This window comes from Trachemys scripta, chromosome 2 (assembly GCF_013100865.1).
Source record: "Trachemys scripta elegans isolate TJP31775 chromosome 2, CAS_Tse_1.0, whole genome shotgun sequence".
Classification (NCBI taxonomy): Eukaryota; Metazoa; Chordata; order Testudines; family Emydidae; genus Trachemys; species Trachemys scripta.
In genome coordinates this window covers 143,235,524-143,258,494 of record NC_048299.1, presented here as the reverse complement: position 1 = coordinate 143,258,494, position 22,971 = coordinate 143,235,524, and the positions used below count along the sequence as shown (strand labels likewise).

The 22,971-nt window shown below is 48.3% G+C and overlaps 1 protein-coding gene across 3 annotated transcripts in view; it reads right to left on the bottom strand.

Annotated features, from left to right (window-relative positions):
• Positions 1–4,946: 4,946 nt before the first annotated feature.
• Positions 4,947–22,971, bottom strand: part of ELMOD3 (ELMO domain containing 3) — a 46,410-nt gene continuing 28,385 nt past the window's right edge. The window contains exons 10-12 of one of the 3 annotated variants that reach the window (XM_034761706.1): positions 21,099–21,226; positions 19,009–19,275; positions 4,947–6,544 (exon numbers count right to left, since the gene is read on the bottom strand). In XM_034761706.1, coding sequence (XP_034617597.1) covers positions 19,043–19,275; positions 21,099–21,226 — 361 coding nt within the window. In that variant the 3' untranslated portion in view covers positions 4,947–6,544; positions 19,009–19,042. Of the gene's footprint in view, positions 6,545–15,345; positions 19,276–21,098; positions 21,227–22,971 lie in introns of those variants that run through there. The other 2 variants (XM_034761707.1, XM_034761705.1) reach the window with 2 other exon arrangements.

The window sequence follows — 22,971 nt, the reverse complement described above, 5'->3', positions numbered from 1 at the left end:
TTCTCAAGACTAAACATGCCCAGATTTTTTAACCTTTCCTCAGAGGTCAGGTTTTCTCAACCCTTCATTATTTTTGTTGCTCTCCTCTGGCCTCTTCCCAATTTGTCCAAATCTTTCCTAAATTGCGGTGCCCAGAACTGGACACATTACTCCAGCTGGGGCTGCACGAGTGCTGGGACAGTTACCTCCCATTTTACATAAAACACTCCTGTTTTACACCCCAGAATATTAGCCTTTTTCACAACTGAATCACAGTGCTGATTCATAGTAAATTTGTGATCCTCAGTAGCGCCCAGCTCCTTTTCAGCTGTCCTGGTATCTAGCCAATTACTCCCCATTCCTTTGGAATCCCCCAAATGAAAATATAAACTTAAACCGACTTCTGCCCTGGCCGGGCTTGGCCTTTCTTCCCTCTTAAGACTCCCCTGTTCCCCTCCTCAACCAAACACCTCCCAGGGCTCTCCTCTGGAAGTCCAGACCCTACCCTCACCACTGGAGCTTGCTCCATCCTGTCGGCTGCTCTGTGTCTCTCCTGACCCTTCAGAGCTGATTCTCAGGAAAGGGTCCCAAGAAGTACGTTCCTCCTCTGCTGCCCAGAAGTCCTTCCCTGGCCCTGAGAGGAACTACACAGTTCTTTCCCTGCAGCCCCCTTGTCTCTGGGCTTCTCCCCTTCATAATCACCCCAGCTCCTTTCCTCCGGAGCTCCCTCTTTAATTGAGCTTGTCACAGCCTGTGGTAGCAAACAGAGCCTTAACTGAGCGCGCCAGTTCCCCTTAGCCCTTTCAGTGCCAGTGTGGGACATACACTGCATTGCAGCAAGATGCATCTGTACGTCTGCTTGGGAGAGCATCCTTGGGAGAGGGAGGACTCCCAGGCCATCTGCGCTGCATGTTAAGGGACGTTTGAAGCCATGTTAGCCAAGGCAGCTCTCTAGTCTCCCCAGCCCAAGTGGTCCCTGCCCTTCAGTCAAGAGCTCCAGTTTCTACTGGACTGGTGAGCGATACCCAAACCTGCAGCATACAGAACACTGACGCTTTGGGGTAGTGTAAGATTGTGTTTGCCGTGAGCGTTTGAATAGTCTGAGCCAGACACGCTCCAGCCCCATAAACAAGACCCTTCCGCCTTTCACACTGTTGTTCATTTGGTATGGCTCTCGTTTCACTGACAAGCCGCTCGCTGACCCTTGTGCCTCCTGACTGCAGATAGGTGTATCCTGCAATCGCAGGGTGTGACTACATCTTGCATAGACAAGCTGCGTTAGCTAGCTTGGGTCCTGGCGCAGGGCAGCTGCAGTAGTGCGTACTTCAGTGTGGGATATGCAAGAGCAGCTGGTGCCTTGGGTAATTACTCCTGGCGCTGGCCCCCCCTGAAGCCGGCACTACCAAAGCATCACTGCTCTGGGATCCAAGCTAGCTCAGGTATACCTACACGACCTGCACTCCCACCCTGGGATTGCAGTATAGACAGACGCAGGGCCAACACTGCTCCTTGCTTCTGGGTCAACGGTGCCCTCCACACTCACCGACAGGGGAAAAGGGAAGATTTAGACAGGCCCAGCTGTTGCTAGGCTCTCACAGAGTCCGGGCAGATCAGACTGGTGAAGAACTCGATTTCCCACCAGTAAGTTTAATTCTTAAACCCTCATCAGCACAGGCGGTGAGTTATACGGGCCCATGGTGCCCGTGCTCCACCAATATTCAGGAACGTGGGCCCAGCTCCGCCAATGTTGGGGCTTCTGGGGGGGCCCCGTGCTTCTGGGGGGGAGGCAGGGTCCAGGGCGGCCTGGGGGGTTAGCAGGGAGCTTGGCACTGGCAGCAGTGAGCAACCCGTCCCCAGCCCACTCCGCCCCACCGCTTCCCACCCCTGCTCTGCCTCTTCCCACCCCGGCTCCGCCCCTTGCCACCCCTATTCCTCTCCTTCCTCCCCACTCCCACCCTCCCTCTTTCTGGCTTCCACCCCCTCCCGCGAGCAATGCCAGGAGCCGACGGGGTGGAGCAGGGCAGGCTGGGGCCAAATCGCTCACTGCTGCCGTGCCAGACCCCCTGCTAGCCCCCCAAGCTGCCCTGGACCTCACATCCCCCTGAAGCATGGGGCCACCCAAAGCGCGGGGCCTGGGGTGGTTGTCCCAGTCCGTCCTATAGACAGGACAGCTCTGCTTAGAAATTTTGGCACCACCAGAAATTATACAAACCTGGCACCCATGCTCATCAGAACATAAGAATGGCCATACTGGGTCAAACCAATGGTCCATCCAGCCCTGTATCCTGTCTTCCAACAGTGGTGCCAGATGCTTCAGATGAAGTAAACAGAACAGGGCAATTTATTGAGTGATCCATCCCCTGTTGTCAAGTCCCAGCTCCTAGCAGTCAGACGTTTAGGGACACCCAAAGCATGGGGTTGTGTCCCTGACCATCTTGGCTAATACCCATTGCTGGACCTAGCCTCCAGGAATGTATCTAATTCTTTTTTGAACCCAGTTATACTTTTGGCCTTCACAACATCCCCTGGCAATGCGTTCCACAGGGGTGTGAAGAATTACTTCCTTTTTTTGGCTTTAAACCTGCTGCCTGTTCATTTCATTGGGTGACCTCTGGTTTGTGTGTTATGAGGAATAAATAACACTTCCTTGTTCACTTTCTTCACACCAGTCATGATTTTATAGACCTCTATCATATCCCCCCTTAGTCGTCTTTTTTCCAAGCTGAACAGTCCCAGTCTTATTAATCTCTCCTCATATGGAAGCTGTTCCATAACCATAATCATTTTTGTTGCCTTTCTCTGTACTTTTTTCCAATTCTAATATATCTTTTTTGAGACATATCGCCCAGAACTGCACGCAGTATTCAAGGTGTGGGCGTACCATGGATTTATATAGTGGCACTATGATATTTTCTGTTCTATGATCTATCCCTTTCCTAATGGTTCCTAACATTCTGTTCACTTTTTTGATTGGCACTGCACACGGGGCAGATGTTTTCAGAGAACTATCCATGATGACTTTCTTGAGTGATAACAGCTAATGTCAATCCCATAGAATCATAGAATATCAGGGTTGGAAGGGACCTCAGGAGATCATCTAGGCCAACCCCCTGCTCAAAGCAGGACCAATCCCCATCATTGTGTATGTGTAGTTGGGATTATGTTTTCCAATGTCCATTACTTTGCATTGATCAACACTGAATTTCATCTGGCATTTTGTTGCCCAGTCAATCAGTTTAGTGCGATCCCTTTGTAACTCTTCGCAGTCTGCCTTGGACTTACCTATCTTGAGTAACTTTGTACTGTCTGCAAATTTTGCCACTTCACTGTTTGCTGTTCACTCCCTTTTCCAGAACATTACCCCTCTTCGGGTGGAGCTGCAAATGGATACAGATTTCAGCTGGTACCTGAAGACAGAAGTGACCCCTCAGCACCAACATAATACAATCCCAGGGTTAGGTCCATTGTCACTTGATGATTCTATGAAAGACGCCTGTTTTTACCCCTTCCCAGAGCTGAGCAGCCCATAATTCTTCTGAATATCTACCCCCTTCCCCAACACACAGACCTTTAACAAAAGAGGCCGGTAGCCCAGGTATTAGAGGCAAGAGTTCAGATCATGCTAAACACCTTGGCTGGGCTGCCAGAGGTGTGGTGTGGGACTCAGAACAGATGCCGTCAGTAAGTCAGACACACCACGGCAGAACTGGAGGGCCAGGCAGTCAATGGGGTGGTGGGCGCACAGGCGGGATGCACCCTGAGAATCCTCATCTTTGTTACTGATGATTCCTGCTAGACAGGGACCTGGGAGTAGTTAGGGCCAGTCAGCATGGGCAGGTTCTAAGCTATAGCATTACCTCAGCAGAGGATGCGCCCCACTCTACACAGCTGATGGTGTCACCTCTGTAACTTGGAGCTAAGACCACGTGCATGTCACTTGTAGGATTAAAGTCTGCGTGCCCTCATCATATCCCTGAGGGGTAAGGCAGAACCACCCCCGTTTTACAGATGAGTCACGGGGAGCAGAGCGCCTCACCGAGCCCATATGCAGCTGGGCTGGGGGAGCGAACACAGAGTCTGCCCCTGCAGAAGGCTCAGATCCCCTAGCCCACCTCCTGGCTGACACGAATGCAGCGAACATGGCCTATTCCTCGCTTTGGCTGTGGCAGAACAACTTCCTCTCCAACTCCATCTCCCTGGCATCCGGGCTCGTCGTTCCTCCTCCCCGTGGCGATTTTAATGGCACGCTGGAAAGGGAAACCCAACGGAGATGAAGCAGGGAAAGAGCAGCAATTGTGCCCTGCCATTTCATTCATTATCTTCGGTTCCGCTCTGGAGCCCAGTGACAAGAAACCGGCTAATTCGTTTCTGGCCTTTGTACAGCTCAAGTCTTAAAGCTTCAAAGAAGACGGGAAAACTGCCGAAGATCAGAGAGTGAAAAATGGAGACTTCTAGAAAGGGCTTCCACCCTGCAGATAGAGGCTCACAAAGGGAGCTGAGGAGATGGCGACCACCCTACCGAGGACTTTGTATTATAAAATATGCATTCTAAACTCCGTGACTGTTCTTGGGATAAAATGCATTTGTCGTTTGCTAGCAAAAAAAATGTTTGACAGTAAATGTCTAGAAATAATATTAAGTCACTGAGTGATTGAAACACGCTGAGACGGAATAACTTGCTATTCTGGTTCAGAATAGCATGATTCTAATAAGAAGTGCATTACAAAGATAACTCAAAGAAAGCTGTCTGCTTAATGGCTAAAGTAACCAGCCCATAGACATATGATTTGTGAGCACCAGAAAGTGACAAGTCCCTTAAAACGTGAAACGGTTTTTTAGATTAACGAAATAACTATTGCTGAACCTTTACCTCCGTTATTTAAGTATTTGTAGCAAGTAAAAATGAGGATTCCAGATTTTTGCTATAAGACATATCAAAATAAATGTAAACGATCAGCAGCCCATGGTTAAGTATGTGTGATTTTAATATTTTTAGGATGAAGATATGGTCTCTGATTTATTTTCACTGCCTGAAAAGGCCATTTTAAATTAACTTGACGCTTTTCTGTAATTAATTGTCTAAACCCTCAGACAGTAATTTTAGCTCTACCGTTGGGCGTACTGTCCTATACAGTCCCACAAATTGCTGATTGGAATATAGCTCGATTGGTGTTTAACCCTAGGTAGTGCTATAGTTGAGTGGCACATAACTGGATTGCCAAGTGAAGGATCTATATTTAGGATCAATAGCCTATTCAGCGAATAGTGACTAGGTGTAATTTGACTATTATGTGATTAATTTAGGATGTAGCCATAGGATCAAGTTTAGCCCAGGGGTTAAATTTGGTGGTAATTTCACCACTTTGTGATTAGATTCAAGGAATAAGAGAACAGCTCGCAATGACTGGATCTTTCCTTCTTGAGAAGCGGTAACATTCTGTGTTACACTCAATCTTTTAAACTTCATGACAGTAGCCTAAAAGCACCTCTGCTCTGGCTTCGCTAATTTCCCATTTTCTTTTTAAATTCTATTTTGATTAATAAAGTGGATCAAATTCCTAAGGAATCGCAAAGCCTGACTTTCGTTCCGCAACCTGACGTCAAAAGAGCTCGTGACAGCCATCGTGAAGGGAGTTGGTTTATTTAATTGCTTGACTGAAATATCAAAATAGGAGGTGGGGAGAGGGAAAGCACAGAAAATGGGCGATGCAGAAGCAGAATCACAGGGATTAGGTGGCGGAATAGGGAGAAGAGGAATGACATGCGTTGGGTTGGAAGAAGGGAATGGAGGTGACTGGTGGGGAAGGGGCATTGAAGAAGGTAGAGACAATCTCAGAGCTACATATGCAGTCACATGTAATCAAACTCCTCGGCTATTGCCAGGTCTCTCTCTCTCTCTCCATAACGAATTCTCTCTTCCCCAGGGCCGTGGACTGGGCAGCGAGCTCCCTCTCCTTCTGCGCTCTCCTCTTCCTCGCTTCCCTCTCTGCTCCCCGGAGACGGGCAGCGACATGTCCAGCTCCTGGAGAGAACGGCTCTTCCCTGCTCCAGGACGCCAGGCAGGCGTGGAGCTGAGAGAAGGGAGTGGAGTGCGCTCGTGGGGCGGAGGCAGGTCCTTCCCAAAGGAGGGCTTGGTGGGAGCCGCTCGGCTGCTGCCCTGCTTCAGTGATGCGTCAAGGTGCTGTTGATGCAACTGGCCTTTTGTTTCCTGGGGCACGACCCAGTTCTCTAAAGACACCAAGTTTTAAATCCCTCCCAGCAGCACATGGTGGCTGAGAGGACAATTATTTTGGGACAGGAAGAGGCCACATCCCTCTCTCTCCAGAGTAACAGCCCCAACATCAGCGGAGTCACTCTGGATTTACACCGGTGTGACAGAGCTGAATTGGGCTCCCCATCTTTCACGGGACACCAACAACTCCACAGCCGTCAGATGTGTCAGGATGCCTACAACTGGGAGAGGTCTTTTTCGGTTGCGTTCTCTGAGGCAGGTCCATGTCGCAGCTCCCCTGCACACCGTCAGGGTCCCCTCTTGTGGGTCTCTCAAGCAGCAACGAGCGCAACGCTAAAGAGGAAATTGAGATTGTAAATGCAGAGACATCAGGAGAAATGAAAGGTGGTTGTGCGGGGCCCTCTGGAACTATATTAACTCGTTTATTTTTAAACCAATACCTTTGGGGTTGGCTGTCTCTCTTTAATGTGAGACCCAGAGCCTGCCCCGGGCTATGGCTGCCATCACCCAAACACACTCCCTCCACGCACACACGTTCATGTATCTCAGAGTCCTGCACTTTAGGACAGAAGAATCCCATGCACTGCTACAGACTGAGTGGCTAGGAAGCAGTTCTGCAGAAAAGGACCTAAGGGTTACAGTGGACGAGAAGCTGGATATGAATCAACAGTGTGCCCTTGTTGCCAAGAAGGCTAACGGCATTTTGGGCTGTATAAGTAGGGGCATTGCCAGCAGATTGAGGGATGTGATTATTCCCCTCTATTCAACATTGGTGAGGCCTCATGTGGAGTATTGCGTCCAGTTTTGGGCTCCACACTACAAGAAAGATGTGGAAAAATTGGAAAGAGTCCAGCGGAGGGCAACAAAAATGATTAGTGGGCTGGAGCACACGACAGAACAAAGAGTAATTGTCTCAAGTTGCAGTGGGGAGGTTTAAGTTGGATATTAGGAAACACTACTTCACTAGGAGGGTAGTGAAGCACTGGAATGAGTTACCTAGGGTGGTGGTGGAATCTCCTTCCTTAGAGGTTTTTAAGGTCAGGCTTGACAAAGTCCTGGTTGGGAATGATTTAGTTGGGGATTGGTCCTGCTTTGAGCAGGGGGTTGGACTAGATGACCTCCTGAGGTCCCTTCCAACCCTGATATTCTACAATTCTATGACATGGCATCACCTTAGCTCTGCAGCCCTCAAGCTCCCTTCCCACATTCTCTGCCACTGCCTGTTGCCCCCGATTGTTCCATCTACCCCAGCGTGCCACCAGGCAGAACATTACTAATATGAGGGGAAAAGGAGTCCAGTAGAGCTGGCTGTATTTTAAAGAAGCCTTATTGAGGGTGCAGGAATGAACCATCCCGATGTGCAGAAAGAATAGCAAATATGGCAGGCGACCAGTTTGGCTTAACAGAGAAAACTTCAGTGAGCTTAAACACAAAAAGGAAGCTTACAAGAAGTGGAAACTTGGACAGATGACTAGGGAGGATATTGCTCGAGCATGCAGGGGTGTAATCAGGAAGGCCAAAGCACAATTGGAGTTGCAGCTAGCAAGGGATGTGAAGGGTAACAAGGAGAGTTTCTACAGATACGTTAGCAACAAGAAGGTGGTCAGGGAAAGTGTGTGACCCTTACTGAATGGGGGAGGCAACCTAGTGACAGATGATGTGGAAAAAGCTGAAGTACTCAATGCTTTTTTTGCCTCATTCTTCACAGACAAAGTCAGCTCCCAGACTACTGCATTGGGCAACACAGTATGGGGAAGAGGTGAGCAACCCTCAGTGATGAAAGAACAGGTTAAGGACTATTTAGAAAAGCTGGACATGCACAAGTCCATGGGGCAGGATCTAATGCATCCAAGGGTGCTGAGGCAGTTGGCTAATGTGATTGCAGAGCCATTGGCCATTATCTTTGAAAACTTGCAGCAATCGGGGGAGGTCCCAGACAATTGGAAAAAGTGCCCATCTTTTAAAAAGGAAAAAAGGAAGAAGGAGAATCCAGGAAACTACAGACCAGTCAGCCTCACCTCAGTCCCCGGAAAAATCATGGAGCAGGTCCTCAAAGAATCCATTTTGAAAGACTTGGAGGAGAAGGTGGTTATCAGGAACAGTCAACATGGATTCACCAAGGGCAAGTCATGCCTGACCAACCTGATTGCCTTCTATGATGAGATAACTGGCTCTGTGGATATGGGGAAAGTGGCGGATGTGATATACCTTGACTTGAGCAAAGCTTTTGATACAGTCTCCCACAGTATTCTTGCCAGCAAGTTAAAAAAGTATGGATTGGATGAATGGACTATAAGGTAGATAGAAAGCTGGCTAGATCATTGGGCTCAACAGGTAGTGATCAATGGCTCGATGTCTAGTTTGCAGCTGTATCAAGTGGAGCACCCCAGGGGTCGGTCCTGGGACCAATTTTGTTCAACATCTTCATTAATGATCTGGATGATGGGATGGATTGCACCCTCAGCAAGTTCACAGATTACACTAAACTAGGGGGAGAGGTAGATATGCTGGAGGGTAGGGATAGGGTCCAGAGACAAATTGGAGGATTGGGCCAAAAGAAATCTGTTGAGGTTCAAGAAGGACAAGTGCAGAGTCCTCCACTTAGGAAGGAAGAATCCCATGCACTGCTACAGACTAGGGACCGAGTGGCTAAGTGGCAGTTCTGCAGGAAAGAACCCGGGGATTACAGCGGATGAGAAGCTGGATATGAGTCAGCAGTGTGCCCTTGTTCCCAAGAAGGCTAACAGCCTATTGGGCTGCATTAGTAGGAGCATTGCCAGCAGATCGAGGGAAGTGATTATTCCCCTCTGTTCGGCACTGGTGGGGCCACACTTGGAGTACTGCGTCCAGTTTTGGACCCCCTCACTACAGAAAGAATATGGACAAATTGGAGAGAGTCCAGCGGAGGGCAACGAAAATGATTAGGGGGCTGACCTCATGACTTACAAGGAGAGGCTAAGGGAATTGGGCTTATTTAGTCTGAAGAAGAGAAGAGTGAGGGGTGATTTGATAGCAACCTTCAACTACCTGAAGGGGGGTTCCAAAGAGGATGGAGCTTGGCTGTTCTCAGTGGTTGCAGATGACAAAACAAGGAGCAATGGTCTCAAGTTGCAGTGGGGGAGGTCTAGCTTGGATATTAGGAAAAACTATTTCACTAGGAGGGTTGTGAAGCACTGGAATGGGTTACCTAGGGAGGTGGTGGAATCTCCATCCTTAGAGGTTTTTAAGGCCTGGCTTGACAAAACCTTGGCTGGGATGATTTAGTTGGGGTTGGTCCTGCTTTGAGCAGGGGGTTGTACTAGATGACCTCCTGAGGTCTCTTCCAACCCTAATCTTCTATGAATCTAGATTACCCCTGCCCCAGCTCACCCCCTCCTGTCCTAGGACACCTTTCCCCAGCCAGACATCTGTGACCTCAAGGAAGGCTACCATGTGCATCTTTTAGCAGCTTTGGTTGTTGCAGAAGTAGAATCACAGAGATTTGGTGGGGGGAAAGGGGGAAGAGGAATGACATGCATTGGGTTGGAAGAAGAGAACGGGAGGTAACTGGTGGGGAAAGGGCACTGATGAGGGTAGGGACACTTTCCTGTAACACTCATAGCCCAGGAAGTGTACTGTCTGCTCTGGAGAAGTTTTTTGTTTTGCTTCTGTGTTTATTGTGTGAATCATTTGTTCCAGGTTTAGTGTTAGTAGGTTCATGAATTAACTTGTTTTAGGGGAAAGCAATGGCTTCTATGTGGTCTGTACTAACTGACATTTCAGCCTGTATACTTTTTCTTGGTATTCTGCTTGTAACTTATTGTCCTGGTAGTATTAAGCTTGGGCCATCGGATCATTTTAATTTGGCTTTGCTTGATTGCAATTTCACTTTCTCCTTTGAACAATGCTGAAGAAGTCTTTGTAGCCTCCTGCGTTCACTGATACTCCACTGTCTCTTCAGCATTCAGGTTCCTGTTTGTGTGCTGCTGCCTTTGTCTTTGCATTGGATGTTAGGCTGAACTTTAAAAACCTTTTACACTTGCTGTTTTGTACCTCATTAATGTCACACACGTGCAAAATCTCACCCTCTGAGTCACTGCTTGCTTCCTTGATATGGTGCATTTTTCCTCTTCTGGTGTGCAAGCTTTGGCATAATGATTTCTCTTGCCCCAATTATTGCATATGACCCCACATGCTGCAGTGCCTTTTCCAGCAGCATGTTTCTCCCCCACCACAGATTTTTCCTTTGAGTTGCATCTCCTCTGCTTTGCGTCTGTGCATTTGCTTTCGTACGGATTTGGGGAGATCTTCCCTTGTGTTTTCATGCTTTCTCTGTGCAGGTTGGTGAATTATCTCTGTGCCTGCTCCACTTATGCGCTGCATTTGGATGTGAGCTGGTTCACTAGCTTTGCACATGTCTACAGCTCTTGGTAGCATTAGCGTGGGCTCGCTGAGCATTCTCATTCAAACTCCTGCGTCTTTCGTCCCCATTACTAACCTATCACGAGTTCGTTCATCTTGTGAGAGTCAATAATCACATGAGTCAGCCATTTGGCGCAGTTTGGCAATATACTCATCTATTGTTACTCCAGTTTCCTGATTACACTTGTTGAAAAGATCCCTTTCGTATCTGACATTTTCTGTGGGCTGAAAACACTTTGAGTGCACTTCTAGGATTGTTCATGGGTCCTCCCGCTTTGCTGCCGCCATATCCAGACGCTATTGGCACATGCAGGAGCCTGTACCCATTGCAGCTATAGCGTGACTGCTCTTATTTTGTTTTCCTTTTCATTCAGCCCTGTCGCAATTTCGTAGATTTCCTATTGTGATCTAAAAAAGAAGGTCCCATGGCTAAATGCATCCCCTTTTGTGTCTGTCTGCTTGGGGACGGGAATCTGGGACAGCACCGGGATTATTGTCTTTCTGTTTTTTTGTTTGTTTGCTTGATTTGCAATGTTCTGAGTTTCTGATTTCATGTCCCTGCGGCTGCCGACTCACTTCTGACACATGCCCTGTGTGCGGGCGCAACATTCAGGCTGTATTCCTTCCGCCACATGCACTGTCCTCTCTCATCAAACACTTCCTGAAAGAGGAATTCCCTATCTTCCGAACATAATGACATCAGGAGGCCCCTAGTGGGAACCTATTTACCGTAGCATCTCAGGTCTCTTCTCTTCAGCTATTGCTTTCCCCATTCCTTACCTTGCCCCACACCTGCCCCCTCTCAGGCCCCATATCTCTTCCCCACCTTCCCAGGCTCTGCCCTTCAGTAGGGCCCTTTGAACACTGGGAAGTAATTCCTGAATAGCCTGAAAATGCTCGGGCTCTCAGTCAACATGATGGGCTTGGGACCTTTGGATGTATGTGGATTTAGGGAGCTTCGCTTCCGTTCTGTATGAATAGACTGAATCCAGGGATCGACAACAAATAAGTGTATTCCGTCGGAACGCAGGGATCTCGGCAGACGTGCCCTGGAAGGGGAGAGTTTGCTTCTGAGAGGCTATTTCCGGCTACATCAAGGTGTAGCAGTGTTTGCAAGGGTGGCGTATCACCAGAGCACTAGCATGGCGGTGGATGTGTACATGTTCGAATGGTAGCGTGGCTAGTCCGCGTGGTGCCCATGCAGATGTTCTAGCCAATGGTAAATGGTTGCAGTCGCCTGCTCATTGGGAACGTCCTTGGGTTTGTGCTCGTGCAGAACGTTAGCAAGCGCGATGCTTCGTTCACACCTGTGCCGAGGAGGCAGCTGAGATCACCGTTTCTGACGAGCAGGGTGTTAAGGGAGTGGTGGCGCATTGCCGTGGCATGGGGCACACATCCGCAGGCGTGCGAGCGCGGAGAGGCTCATGTGCTCGCAGCATCACTGTGCTCAAGAAGCTCGCAGCATCACTGTGTGTTCACCTAATGTAAGAGCGCGGAGGCATTCCAGTCACTCTGTGAGGTGTGAGTAGTTTGTGAGCATAGGGCGACATCATGTGGCCAGGCCAAGGCAGTGGTTGGGAAGAAAACACAATGAAACATTTGGAGTGAGCAGATTATCTCAGTGCTTTTCTCTCATTAGGTTTTGCCAAGGTCGCCTTCCACCCACACTTGGGCGTATGTGGAGAACATAGGCAGGAACAGGCTGGGTGGATGTAGCTGCTGCAGGGTGCTCGGGGTAAGGAAGCAGCATATAACACTACCTAGCTTTCATCTAGCACTTTGCCTCTCTAGATCTCAAAGCACTTTGCAAAGGAGCTGTAATTATTGCTGTTGGGAAACCGAGACACAGAGAGGGGAAGTGACTCGCCCGCGGTCACCCAACAGGCCTGTGACAACACACATGTGGCCTTGATGCAGAGATTCTGAATAAAAGATCATCCCAAACAGAGCACTCCCCATCCACAACTGATCACGGTCAAGGAGGAAAGGACACTACTTCCTCTAACTCTCCAGATTTTGCCTGGTCATGGGGACAGGAGGCCGGGGAGGCCTTTGAATTCTGATTTGATACTAGGTTTTGTATGATCCTTTTGCTTATGCTTTCCACCTTTGCATTCCACCACTGCGGGAACATGGGGCCAAGATTGTTTCCTGCCTGCGTCTCTGTGCGCGTCCTCATCAGTGTTCAGCACTGAACCATAAACTGAGGTTCAAACAACATCTATATGGTAGGAATCCTCTCCGTATTCCCCAAGACAACTCCCAAAGGAGCCCGTTTCCAGCCCCGCACAGCATATTCATCTGTACAAAATGTGCAGCCTCTGGCATCTACCATAGCCAGTCAGGAAACTGTTTACCCAACTCATGAAAGTTCTCGTGATTCTGGAAATGTTTCCCATTCCACAATGGGACAAACCCGAGCTCTTTAGAAATTTTCACAAAGAAATGAGAGAGAGAGAGAGAGAGAGAGAGAGACCAGCCCTGAATAGCCAATAGCCCAGTGGTTAGGGCCTTTGGCTGGGGAACGAGTGTCTCTACGAACTCTCGTTCACCAGTGTCACAACACACAAATTGTTTTCTCTGGTGTGGATCCCAGGTATGTTCCAGTTTGCAGGGCTCAATCACACCTCCCACCCCAAATAACTTATATGTTCGGTCTACATGGCAGTGAGGGCTGCACACTAGCTGAGATCAAACTAGATCAGGTGATGTGTCAGTTTGGCAGGGGATCAGTGCAGTAGTTTGAGTCACAGGATTGCACACAAAAATATGGTTAGAATGGGAAAACTTTTACCTACAGCTCCTTTTCTCCCTAGGCACAATATCTTGGGAGCCCACTGATCAAATCTGACACCAAATTTGCAATTTTCAAGACTGTGCATGTGAATTTCAGAGGCCTTTGAAAATAAAACCCAGCTCTTAAACAGAAAGCTCAGATCCACTTTAACTACAGGACGGCTAAAACACTTCCTTTCCCCCACCATTTGTCTGTCTTGCCTATTTAGATATCCAGCCCTTCAGAGCAGGAATGGCTTCTTACTGTGTATGTACAGCCCCTAGCACAGTCATACTCAGACTGAGGCTCGGGAGCCGCAATGGGCTCTTTAATGTGTCTCCTGCGGCTCTTTGCAGCCAATGATATTAAAACACTGTGTGATTATTAACCAGTCCAAGTTATTAACCAATCAGGATGCTTTTACTATGTTATTAACCAACCGTAATTGATAAAATAATACTACTTGGTCAGAATAACCGAGAAAATATATAACTAGTAAATGAAACAATGAAGTCACACGACTGTGGCTCTTTTGGGTGATGCTGATCACTAATTTGGCTCCTGAACCACTGAGCTCTGAGTATCACTGTCCTAGCACAACAAGTTGGGCCTATGGGAATACAATCAACCAGACTGTGCATGTCTGCTGCCCATGTTATCCCAGTTCTGGGAAGACACTGAGGATTTCAGTCTCCAAGGCCAGGTATCTTTTATTAATATTCCCTTTTCAAGTACGGGATATTGATACTTTTCAGCTGATGGGAAAGAGGATTTTCAGAAATGCTCAGCCTGGGCCTGAGTCTTCACTGGGGCCAGCGCCTAGTGCTTTTCAACCCCCCTACCCTAACGTTACGGATAGGGAGAAAATGAAAACTCAGCAAAGAGCGACTGAGTCCTGGGGCTGTTTGCCATTCTTCCACTCTTATCGGAAGCGCTGTTTGCTGGAGATGGGTGAAGTTGTTTTGGATTTTGAAATAAAATTTTAAAAATGGGGAAAATCTTCAACAAGAATTTCACAATCTTTTTTCAACCAACCCTTGGGCTGCTGGGAAATTTAAACCAAGTAAGATTGGGGGGAAGGGGAGGTTCCTATAAGATTCCACCCTCCCCTTTTTTTTGACCAGCTCTATTATTTATACCCAGCACTGTGCAGCAGCTGCTGTGAGCGCTGTAAATTGATTTATCAGCTTCAGAGAAACATCACTAGGTCGGATTGCATGTGGGGGTGGGTATGGGTTGGAAGGGAACCTCCATGCCCAGAGCTCTCTGCAGAGCATGAACTGCACTGGCTAAGGTAGATTGCAAACTGTTTAGGCAGGGACCATCTTTTTGTCCTGTCTCTGTACAGCCCCTAGCGCAATGAGGTCCTGTCATGACCGGGGCTCCTACGTGCTATCATAATACGCCTAACAGATCATAATTAGCTTGGCTGAGGGGGAAGGTGCCGGGGCGTGTGCAATGCGTTTGGTCCACATCGGCCCCATTCCTTGGGTTTGTGTGTGTGCGGCTCCTGGCTGCTCTGCTTTATGCCAGGGGCCACAGCACACCCAGGGCATCCCAGAACCAGATGGGTGGGCAAAGGTGGCTTAAAGCCATTCCCCCGGGCGGTACCTTTCTGCGCTGCACCTCTGCAAGGCACAGCGCACCTCACAATTCCAGCTCAGGATTCTAGCCCAAAGGGAATGAAAATAAACCAGGGTCTGAGGCCCCACGGGTGCCAAGGTGGCCATCATTCCCAGATCTCATCACCGTTAACTGCCGTGCCCATCACTGCCTACAGGAGGGAGAGGTCGCAACGCAAAGGCCCACGGACTCGCGGCTCTCGGGCTCCCCTTTTGTTTTCCTGCCAACTCGGTACTTGTTGGCAGTGGAAGGCCATTTCCTTTTCAGGCTGTGTGAGTGGAGCGGGCGTGTAAACGAACGCCAAGCCTGTCCTCAGTAAGCACGGAGACGAGGAAACGGTACGCCAACGGTTTATTGTAAAGTGCCTAGCCCGTTACAAATAGTGTCCACGGCTCCAAGGTACTGGCACATGGTGTTGTGCATCGCTGAGACCTGTATTTATGCAGCAAATCTGCATGCACCGCACTGCAGAGAGACTGAGAGATTTCCAAGCCGAAGATATGAGACAACAGGCCAATGTGCTATGCTAAAGAGGCACAAGGTTCAGCTGGAAAGGCAGTGGAAAGGGCACATTTAGGGATGGGGCCTCATAAAGCACAAGGTGACTATGAAAGCAAACTACTTCCTCTGCCACTCAGGGGATGCATCCCCTAAGGAACATGCCCTGCACCCTGCAGGATCACAAAGTCTGGACCACTTCATCTCCCTGCCTATGCTGCAAAGTGCATCTGTTACAATAAGCTGCTCGTTCTAACTGGCCTTTTCATAGAGTTCAGGCTAGCTAGGAGCCCTCTCATAGCCAGTAGACCTCTTACAGAACGCTGGCCAGAGACCCTCACCCGGCCACGCCTGCAGCAGAGGGGACTATTCTTCCCTGCTGTGCTAACTTGGGGTTGAACTGCAGCCTACGGCAGGTTCGGACTCTACCTGCTGCTCCAAGTGCGTAACACACCATGGAAGAACTTCCCCAGTGCAGCACTACCGTAAGCTGCTCCCCTTCCTTCCCTAGCCTGTTGGGAACAGGGCTGGGGAGGAGAGGAAGGCAGGTCTCCAACACAACAGGATCTTGGGCTGCAAATGTGAGCTACTGCTGATTGCTGTGACTTATGCAGAGACCATTTTGGCCACTGGAGCAGCCCAGACCGGCAGAGCTGACACCGAGCCATCTCCCTTCCCCCACCCCTCCCCTGGGCTGTGCCTTCAGCCATGTGCCTCCACCACCCAGAATTGCACCCCGAAACTTTTAGGAAGACATAGGGTATCAGGGCCCCAGGAAGCTGTTCCGCTGGTTAATTATTATCCATTTAACCACCTCCAACTGTTCTTAATCCACTGTTAAGAAATTACATTTTATTTCCAATTGGAACCGCACCTCCCTGACACCAGATCTGGTCATGCCTTTGTCTACGAGCTTAGAGAGACTTCTACTGTCAGAAATCTTCTCCCCACGTAGGTACTTATAGACTGGTGATCACATCAAAACCCTGGACTCCCCTGAAACATTGGGCAAGTCTCTGAGGGTCTGATTTTTAAAAGGCGTTCAGGTGCCTAAAGATGAAGATAGGAAGCTAGTGGGATTTTCAAAAGCACCTAGGCACCTCACTCCCCTTGACCTCCGTGCTGATCAGTTGAGATAGTAATTTAAGGGAAACACCAAATAGGACAAGACTCACGATAAAATCACGAGAGTTGGCAATACCAGCGTTTCTGTGGAGCAAGCGTTTTTGGGCGGGGACAAGTGTAACGCTGAAAAATCTGTTCTCCGTCAATCATTCAAAAATGTCTGAACGGGAATTTCCTGGAACTTTCCAGCAAATATTTGCCTTTGAGCTGAGACCCAGCCAGGGGCCCAAAGAATTTCAGAAATTTCTGAGCCCAAACAATACAAGGAATTCTCTTGTAATCATAACTGTAGTGTTAGGGATCTCCCATGTGTCCCCCCCCGGGGCTGCCTATGGGGACTGCTCTCCCTGCCCCAGCTCACGCCCCCATGCTGGCTTGCATGAGGGCCTGAATAGTCCTCAGCTGTCCTATGTAGTGCCTGTGCTGGGGGGGTTCTCTCCCAGGCAGTTAATAAGCTTTTATGACTCCTGCAGGCCACTACAGCTGAGTACAGAAGAGTTAGGAGACGATATTCCATAAAGTCAAACACTTCACGTGATTCTGCTCCTCCCGGCCTTAGCCTCTCGGTGTTTGTCTACACGGCAAAAAACCACCTGCGGCTGGCCCACATCAGCTGGCTCGGGGGACTCAGGCTACGGGGCTATACATTTTCAGTGTAAACGTTCAAGCTTGGGCTGGACCCGAGTGCAAATGTCTACACGGCAATTTTATAAACCTGCAGCCCAAGTCAGCTGATGTGGGCCAGGTGCGGATGTTTTATTGCGGTGTATACCTCAGGCAAGCTAAGCCCAAGCTCTGACTCTGGTTTGAGCCCTCTTTCCGTTCACACACAGAGCAGTCAGACTCAGATCTGCAGGCACTCAGGTCCCAGGTCCTAGGACCCTACTAAGGGAGGTGGGTCAGGGCCCAATTTTGACTGTGACTCAGATCCAATCCCTGTCATTGTGCAGTGTGGACGCAGGGTCAAGCCACAGATCCAAGTCAGAAGGTCTGTGCTGTGCAGTGTGGACGCATTGGCACAGTTGTGAGACTCGGGTCCAGCAACTGTAAACCCAGGTTTACAATGCAGTGTGGAAGCTCAAGCATGAGCTTAGAAAAACAGAGCCCAAAAGCCTGGCTCCCACAGACATTCCCTTGTAGGCCAGAGCTCCCACCCGCAGCTATCCAGGTGGATGCCATGTACCTGAATGACCACATCTCTCCTGAACTTTGCTCTAGAGTCAGGAGCGTCTGAATTGATAGCTGGTGGCAATGCTGGAAGCCAGGGATCTGCGTCTCACTACTGTTCCCTCAGGCCCTAACCCAGACAGATCTTGCCCATTCCGAGTTTCAGTAAAGCTCATCATTCTTTACTGAGACTCTGGCTGAAGACTCCTGAGCAGATGCACAGAATGAGAAGCAGGGACAATAAGAATGGCATTAACCTGGAGCAGGGAAGCCCAAGCCGCAGGGGGCTTGAACTGTTCAGCCACCACATTACACAATGTACTACAAGGGAGAACGTTTCACTGGCACATACAGCGGGACCTTACTGTGCAGTGATTGGGACAATACCCTTGGACTCCAGAGACTGGGTTCCATCCTCTGCTCTGCCACAGACTTGCTGTGTGACCCTGGGAATGTCACAAGTCTCTCTGGGCCTCAGGTCCCATCTGTAAGACAGGGACAACAGCATTGCCCAGCCTGATGGGGGGCGTGAGCACAAATACATTAAATATCGTGAGATGCTCGGATGGTACAGCAATGGCAGCACAGAAGTGCCCATGAAAGACAGACGGACCCCAATTCCAGCATGTCTAGTGCTTAACACTGATGATCCCATACAAACCGTGAGCCACATTCTCAGTGGGTGCCCAATGGCTGGAATAAAACAAACACCTCGCCAGCTTTACATCTCCTACCTGCTTGCTAACTCCCCCTGGGAGAATCCTAGCTGAAGGGAATTCAGGCCTGCAGTTTGCTTGGATTGCTCACCTCCCTCAGGGCTCAGCAACAATAGCTTGGGCTTCTTAACACCTCTCACGAATTGATATCCTTGAGAACTGAAGCAGCTTTTTATTCTCCGTATGTACAAGGGCCTCCCAGTCAATCCACACTTCAGTGGATTCAGGGCAAAAGCCTGCTACGGATGGGGACCGTTTGCTACCACCCATTACAGCATCTACAATGAAGCAGGGTGTCTAGGTCTCCATTGCAAACTCCACCAACTGCCCCCGGTGTGTCCCACTACATCTGGCCTAACGGCTCGGACGCTGCGCTTGCTTTAGAACCATCTCAGACCTCCCACCCCTTCACAAGTGACTGTGAACAGACTGGCAGGGGACTAGCAGCCACTAATGAGCTCTGCCAACGGGAGCATCTGTCAGTGTCTTACAAGAATCTTCCCAGCCTGCGGTGTTGCCTTGGTTTCAGATCAGCCGGGCCTCTCCTTCCATCTCAACCTGCGGGTCGCACACGCCCGTGAAGTTTATCTCTTTGCTGCTGTTGTCGACGGCATTGTTGAGGTCGGGACTGTGTACGCCGGAGGAGGGAGAAGGGTGTTGAAAACCACCATCTATTACTGACACAGCTCTCCCACTCATGTAGATCTCCAAATATCTCAGAAGCTGCTTCGGTTTCTTTTTGGCAAATGTCTCCAGTTCTGGGAAGAGGGAGGGGGAAAAAAATCTAGTATCAACATGAAAAGACATGACACCGGGATGGAGGAGGGGCAGTCTGAGTCCCACGTGTTTTCTGGGGTAACACTAGTCTGGTATATTTTTAAGCTTTGCCCCTAGAGTTTGGTCCAGTGTCTCCTTAGGAATGTGCTTCACTCTCAGGACAGAGCACGTAACCACAATGGCTACGAAAGGCTGGAACTTGTAACTACAAAACACCTTTGGAAAAATCATTTCCCCATTGTCCAAGCTTGGGGGTCTCACCCAGAAACCAAATGTGTTACACCCAGCTGATCATAACCGATGGGAACGCCCCAGGGCTCCAGGGAAGAGCATAGACCACATGGGTGGGGATGGGGAAGAAACCCCAATCTATTTGTGGTGACCCGAGCTTCACTTTTTGAAGATGCTTTTTCAGCCGTAATAAACACCTCCATCTCCCTGCTCACCGGGCAGGTTTTACCCTCTTTTTATTTTTTGCACGCAGAGATAAATAACCCTGCTGTGCCTCTAATTTGGTTTTTACAGAAAGAAAATAGCATTGATTGCTGTAGTTACGGCCCAATGCTACAAGTAACGCATATATAATTGCATTAAAAATACACTAAAAGATTGTTATTAAGGTTGTAAAGTCAAGCACAGAAAAATTAAGAAATGGTTGAATTAAGGTTGCCCCACGACACCTTAATTCAGCCCCCTTGTGTTGTACACACATTATGTTACAATCTTTAATTACATGATCACATACGATTTCTCCCACAGGACCCTGGCCTCACTCAGTGAATGGGCGGCTATTCAAGATTTCTCTTTATCCCATTCAGTGAATGCCGCAGGCCTAATTTGATGCACGCCATTCCAACCCTGCAGGGAGCACACGATTGCTAATTTCCTGCTGGGTTTTTTTGGGTGCTCATCGCTGTAATACCTGAACACCTCACAAATATTCACCTCAGAAATGGTTGAACTATTCAAAAAAAAAAAAAAATTCAGCCCAAGGCAGAAACCTGGTTTGGAAAATTTCAGCACAAATGGTTCAAGCTTGGCAAAGTCTGAACCAAATGAAAACAGGATCTTAGGATGGAAAGTGTTAAGCAACCTTAATCATAGGCCTCACTGACAACTTGGCTTACAATTCAGGGTGAAACACTGAAATTTCACACCCACATGCACACCCACACAAACATACTTGGCAGAAAACCACACAAGCAAGGACATGAGTTAACAACACACCTAAAATATATAACTTCTACTTCTCTCCCCACATACACCTTCCACTACAGCAGCCAGCTTACATCAACCCCTTAACTCTTCCCCTGCAGCTAGTGGCCAACCTCCGTATTCTGCAATCATGTAACACAGAGAGCCTTCCCTGTCTGAGCAGAGGCACAGCGTAAAGCAGGGTGCAGTGAAGTCTTAGCTTCCCTCCAAAAGAAAAACTACGTTTTCCAAAACGTATTCTTAAAAAGCCCTATCCCTAAAGAGCAGCCACTGTAATTACAACACACGATCAGAGGTGACTAGGTGGGGCTACAGACAATCCCATGTGGCTATTAAAATCCCAATTACCTCGGGAATAGTATCTTTTAAATGACTCTGAACCGAGTGTTAATGGAGACTCCCTGGGTTTGAACATCATGTAAGCAATTACAATGTCAGGACACTGGTAGCTTAAGGCCCTCTCTCCTCTACCCCTAGCTTGGGTGCTGGCAGGCCAGTCTTTCACAAGTGGTATATGGAACAAGCAGCGTTTGTCCTGCATACATTCAAGTTATTGTCCCTTGCTTAGAAAAGATGCAGGGAAACGCACCTTTTAGAACGAAGCCAGAGTCAGAAATTGTTTTCTGTTGTGTTTTCCAGATGACGTAGAGGCGCAGGGAGGTGGCCACATACAAATCATTCAGCACCGCGATGACCTGCTGTCTGCGGTTACACTCTCTGAAAGAGACAAGGATGGGAATACTTATCTCTACCCTCTGCCTTCCCAGCAAATCCAGAGACCCAAAGAGGCAAGAGCTACAGAATCACCACCTCAGAGATCCACCTGACAGAGAGATTTACACCAGCCGGAGACACGTTCCTGCATGGCCCTGCGAACGTGGGGAGTTAATGAAGGAAACAAATTTCCTCTTGAATGATATGTGGTACAGTAGTTATGATGGCTATTATTAAAATCAGCCTAACACTTTCTGTTATAACCCCCGTTAGAACTGTTTATACCGTCGACAAAAACTTTAATCTTTCCAGCAGAAGTTTCCCATGCTTGGACGCTGCCACTGATAGATTTTTTTTTAAAGCTTAATTTTCAGCATCACATTTTTGGCATCACAGGGACCGCCAGACTGGATCAGACCCAAAGTCCATCTAGCCCAGTTTCCTGACACTGACAATGGCAGCACCATGGATGCCTCGGCGAAAGGGGTAAGAACCCTGCAATAGTTGATACACTCCAGAAGGATATTAGCCTTTTTCACAACTTGATCACACTGTTGGCTCATACTCAATTTGTGATCCATTATAATCCCCAGATCCTTTTCTGCAGTATTCACCACCTAGTCAATTAGTCCCCATTTTGTAGCTGTACATTTGATTTTTTTCCTTCGTAAGTGCAGTACTTTCCACCTGTCTTTATTGAATTTCATCTTGTTGCTTTCAGACCAATTCCCCAATTTATTAAGATCGTTCTGTACTCTACTCCTGTCCTCCAAAGTACATGTAACCCTTCCCAGCTTGATGGCATCTGCAAATTTTAAAAGAATTTCTCTACTCCATTATCTAAGTCATTAATGAAAATGTTGAATAATATCAGACCCAGGACTGAACTATGCAGGACTCCAGTACACGCGTCCTCCCAGTTTGATTGTGAACCCTTGATAACTACTCGGAGTACCGTTTTTCAACCAGTTTTGCCCCCACTGTATAGTAATTTCATTTAGATCACATTTCCCTAGTTTGTTTATGAGAATGTCATGTAGGACTGTGTCAAAAGCCTTTCTAAAATCAAGATACATCACACATCTATTGCGTCCTCCCTATCCACTAGGCCTGTAACTCTGTCAAAGAAGGAAATAAGGTTGGTTTGGCATTATTTGTTCTTGACAACTCCACGCTGGCTATCCCTTATAACCCTATAATCATAGATTCATAGATTATAGGACTGGAAGGGACCTCGAGAGGTCATCGAGTCCAGTCCCCTGCCCGCATGGCAGGACCAAATACTGTCTAGACCATCCCTGATAGACATTTATCTAACCTACTCTTAAATATCTCCAGAGACGGAGATTCCACAACCTCCCTAGGCAATTTGTTCCAGTGTTTAACCACCCTGACAGTTAGGAACTTTTTCCTAATGTCCAACTTAGACCTCCCTTGCTGCAGTTTAAACCCATTGTTTCTGGTTCTATCCTTAGAGGCTAAGGTGAACAAGTTCTCTCCCTCCTCCTTATGACACCCTTTTAGATACCTGAAAACTGCTATCATGTCCCCTCTCAGTCTTCTCTTTTCCAAACTAAACAAACCCAGTTCTTTCAGCCTTCCTTCATAGGTCATGTTCTCAAGACCTTTAATCATTCTTGTTGCTCTTCTTTGGACCCTTTCCAATTTCTCCACATCTTTTTTAAAATGCGGCGCCCAGAACTGGACACAATACTCCAGCTGAGGCCTAACCAGAGCAGAGTAGAGCG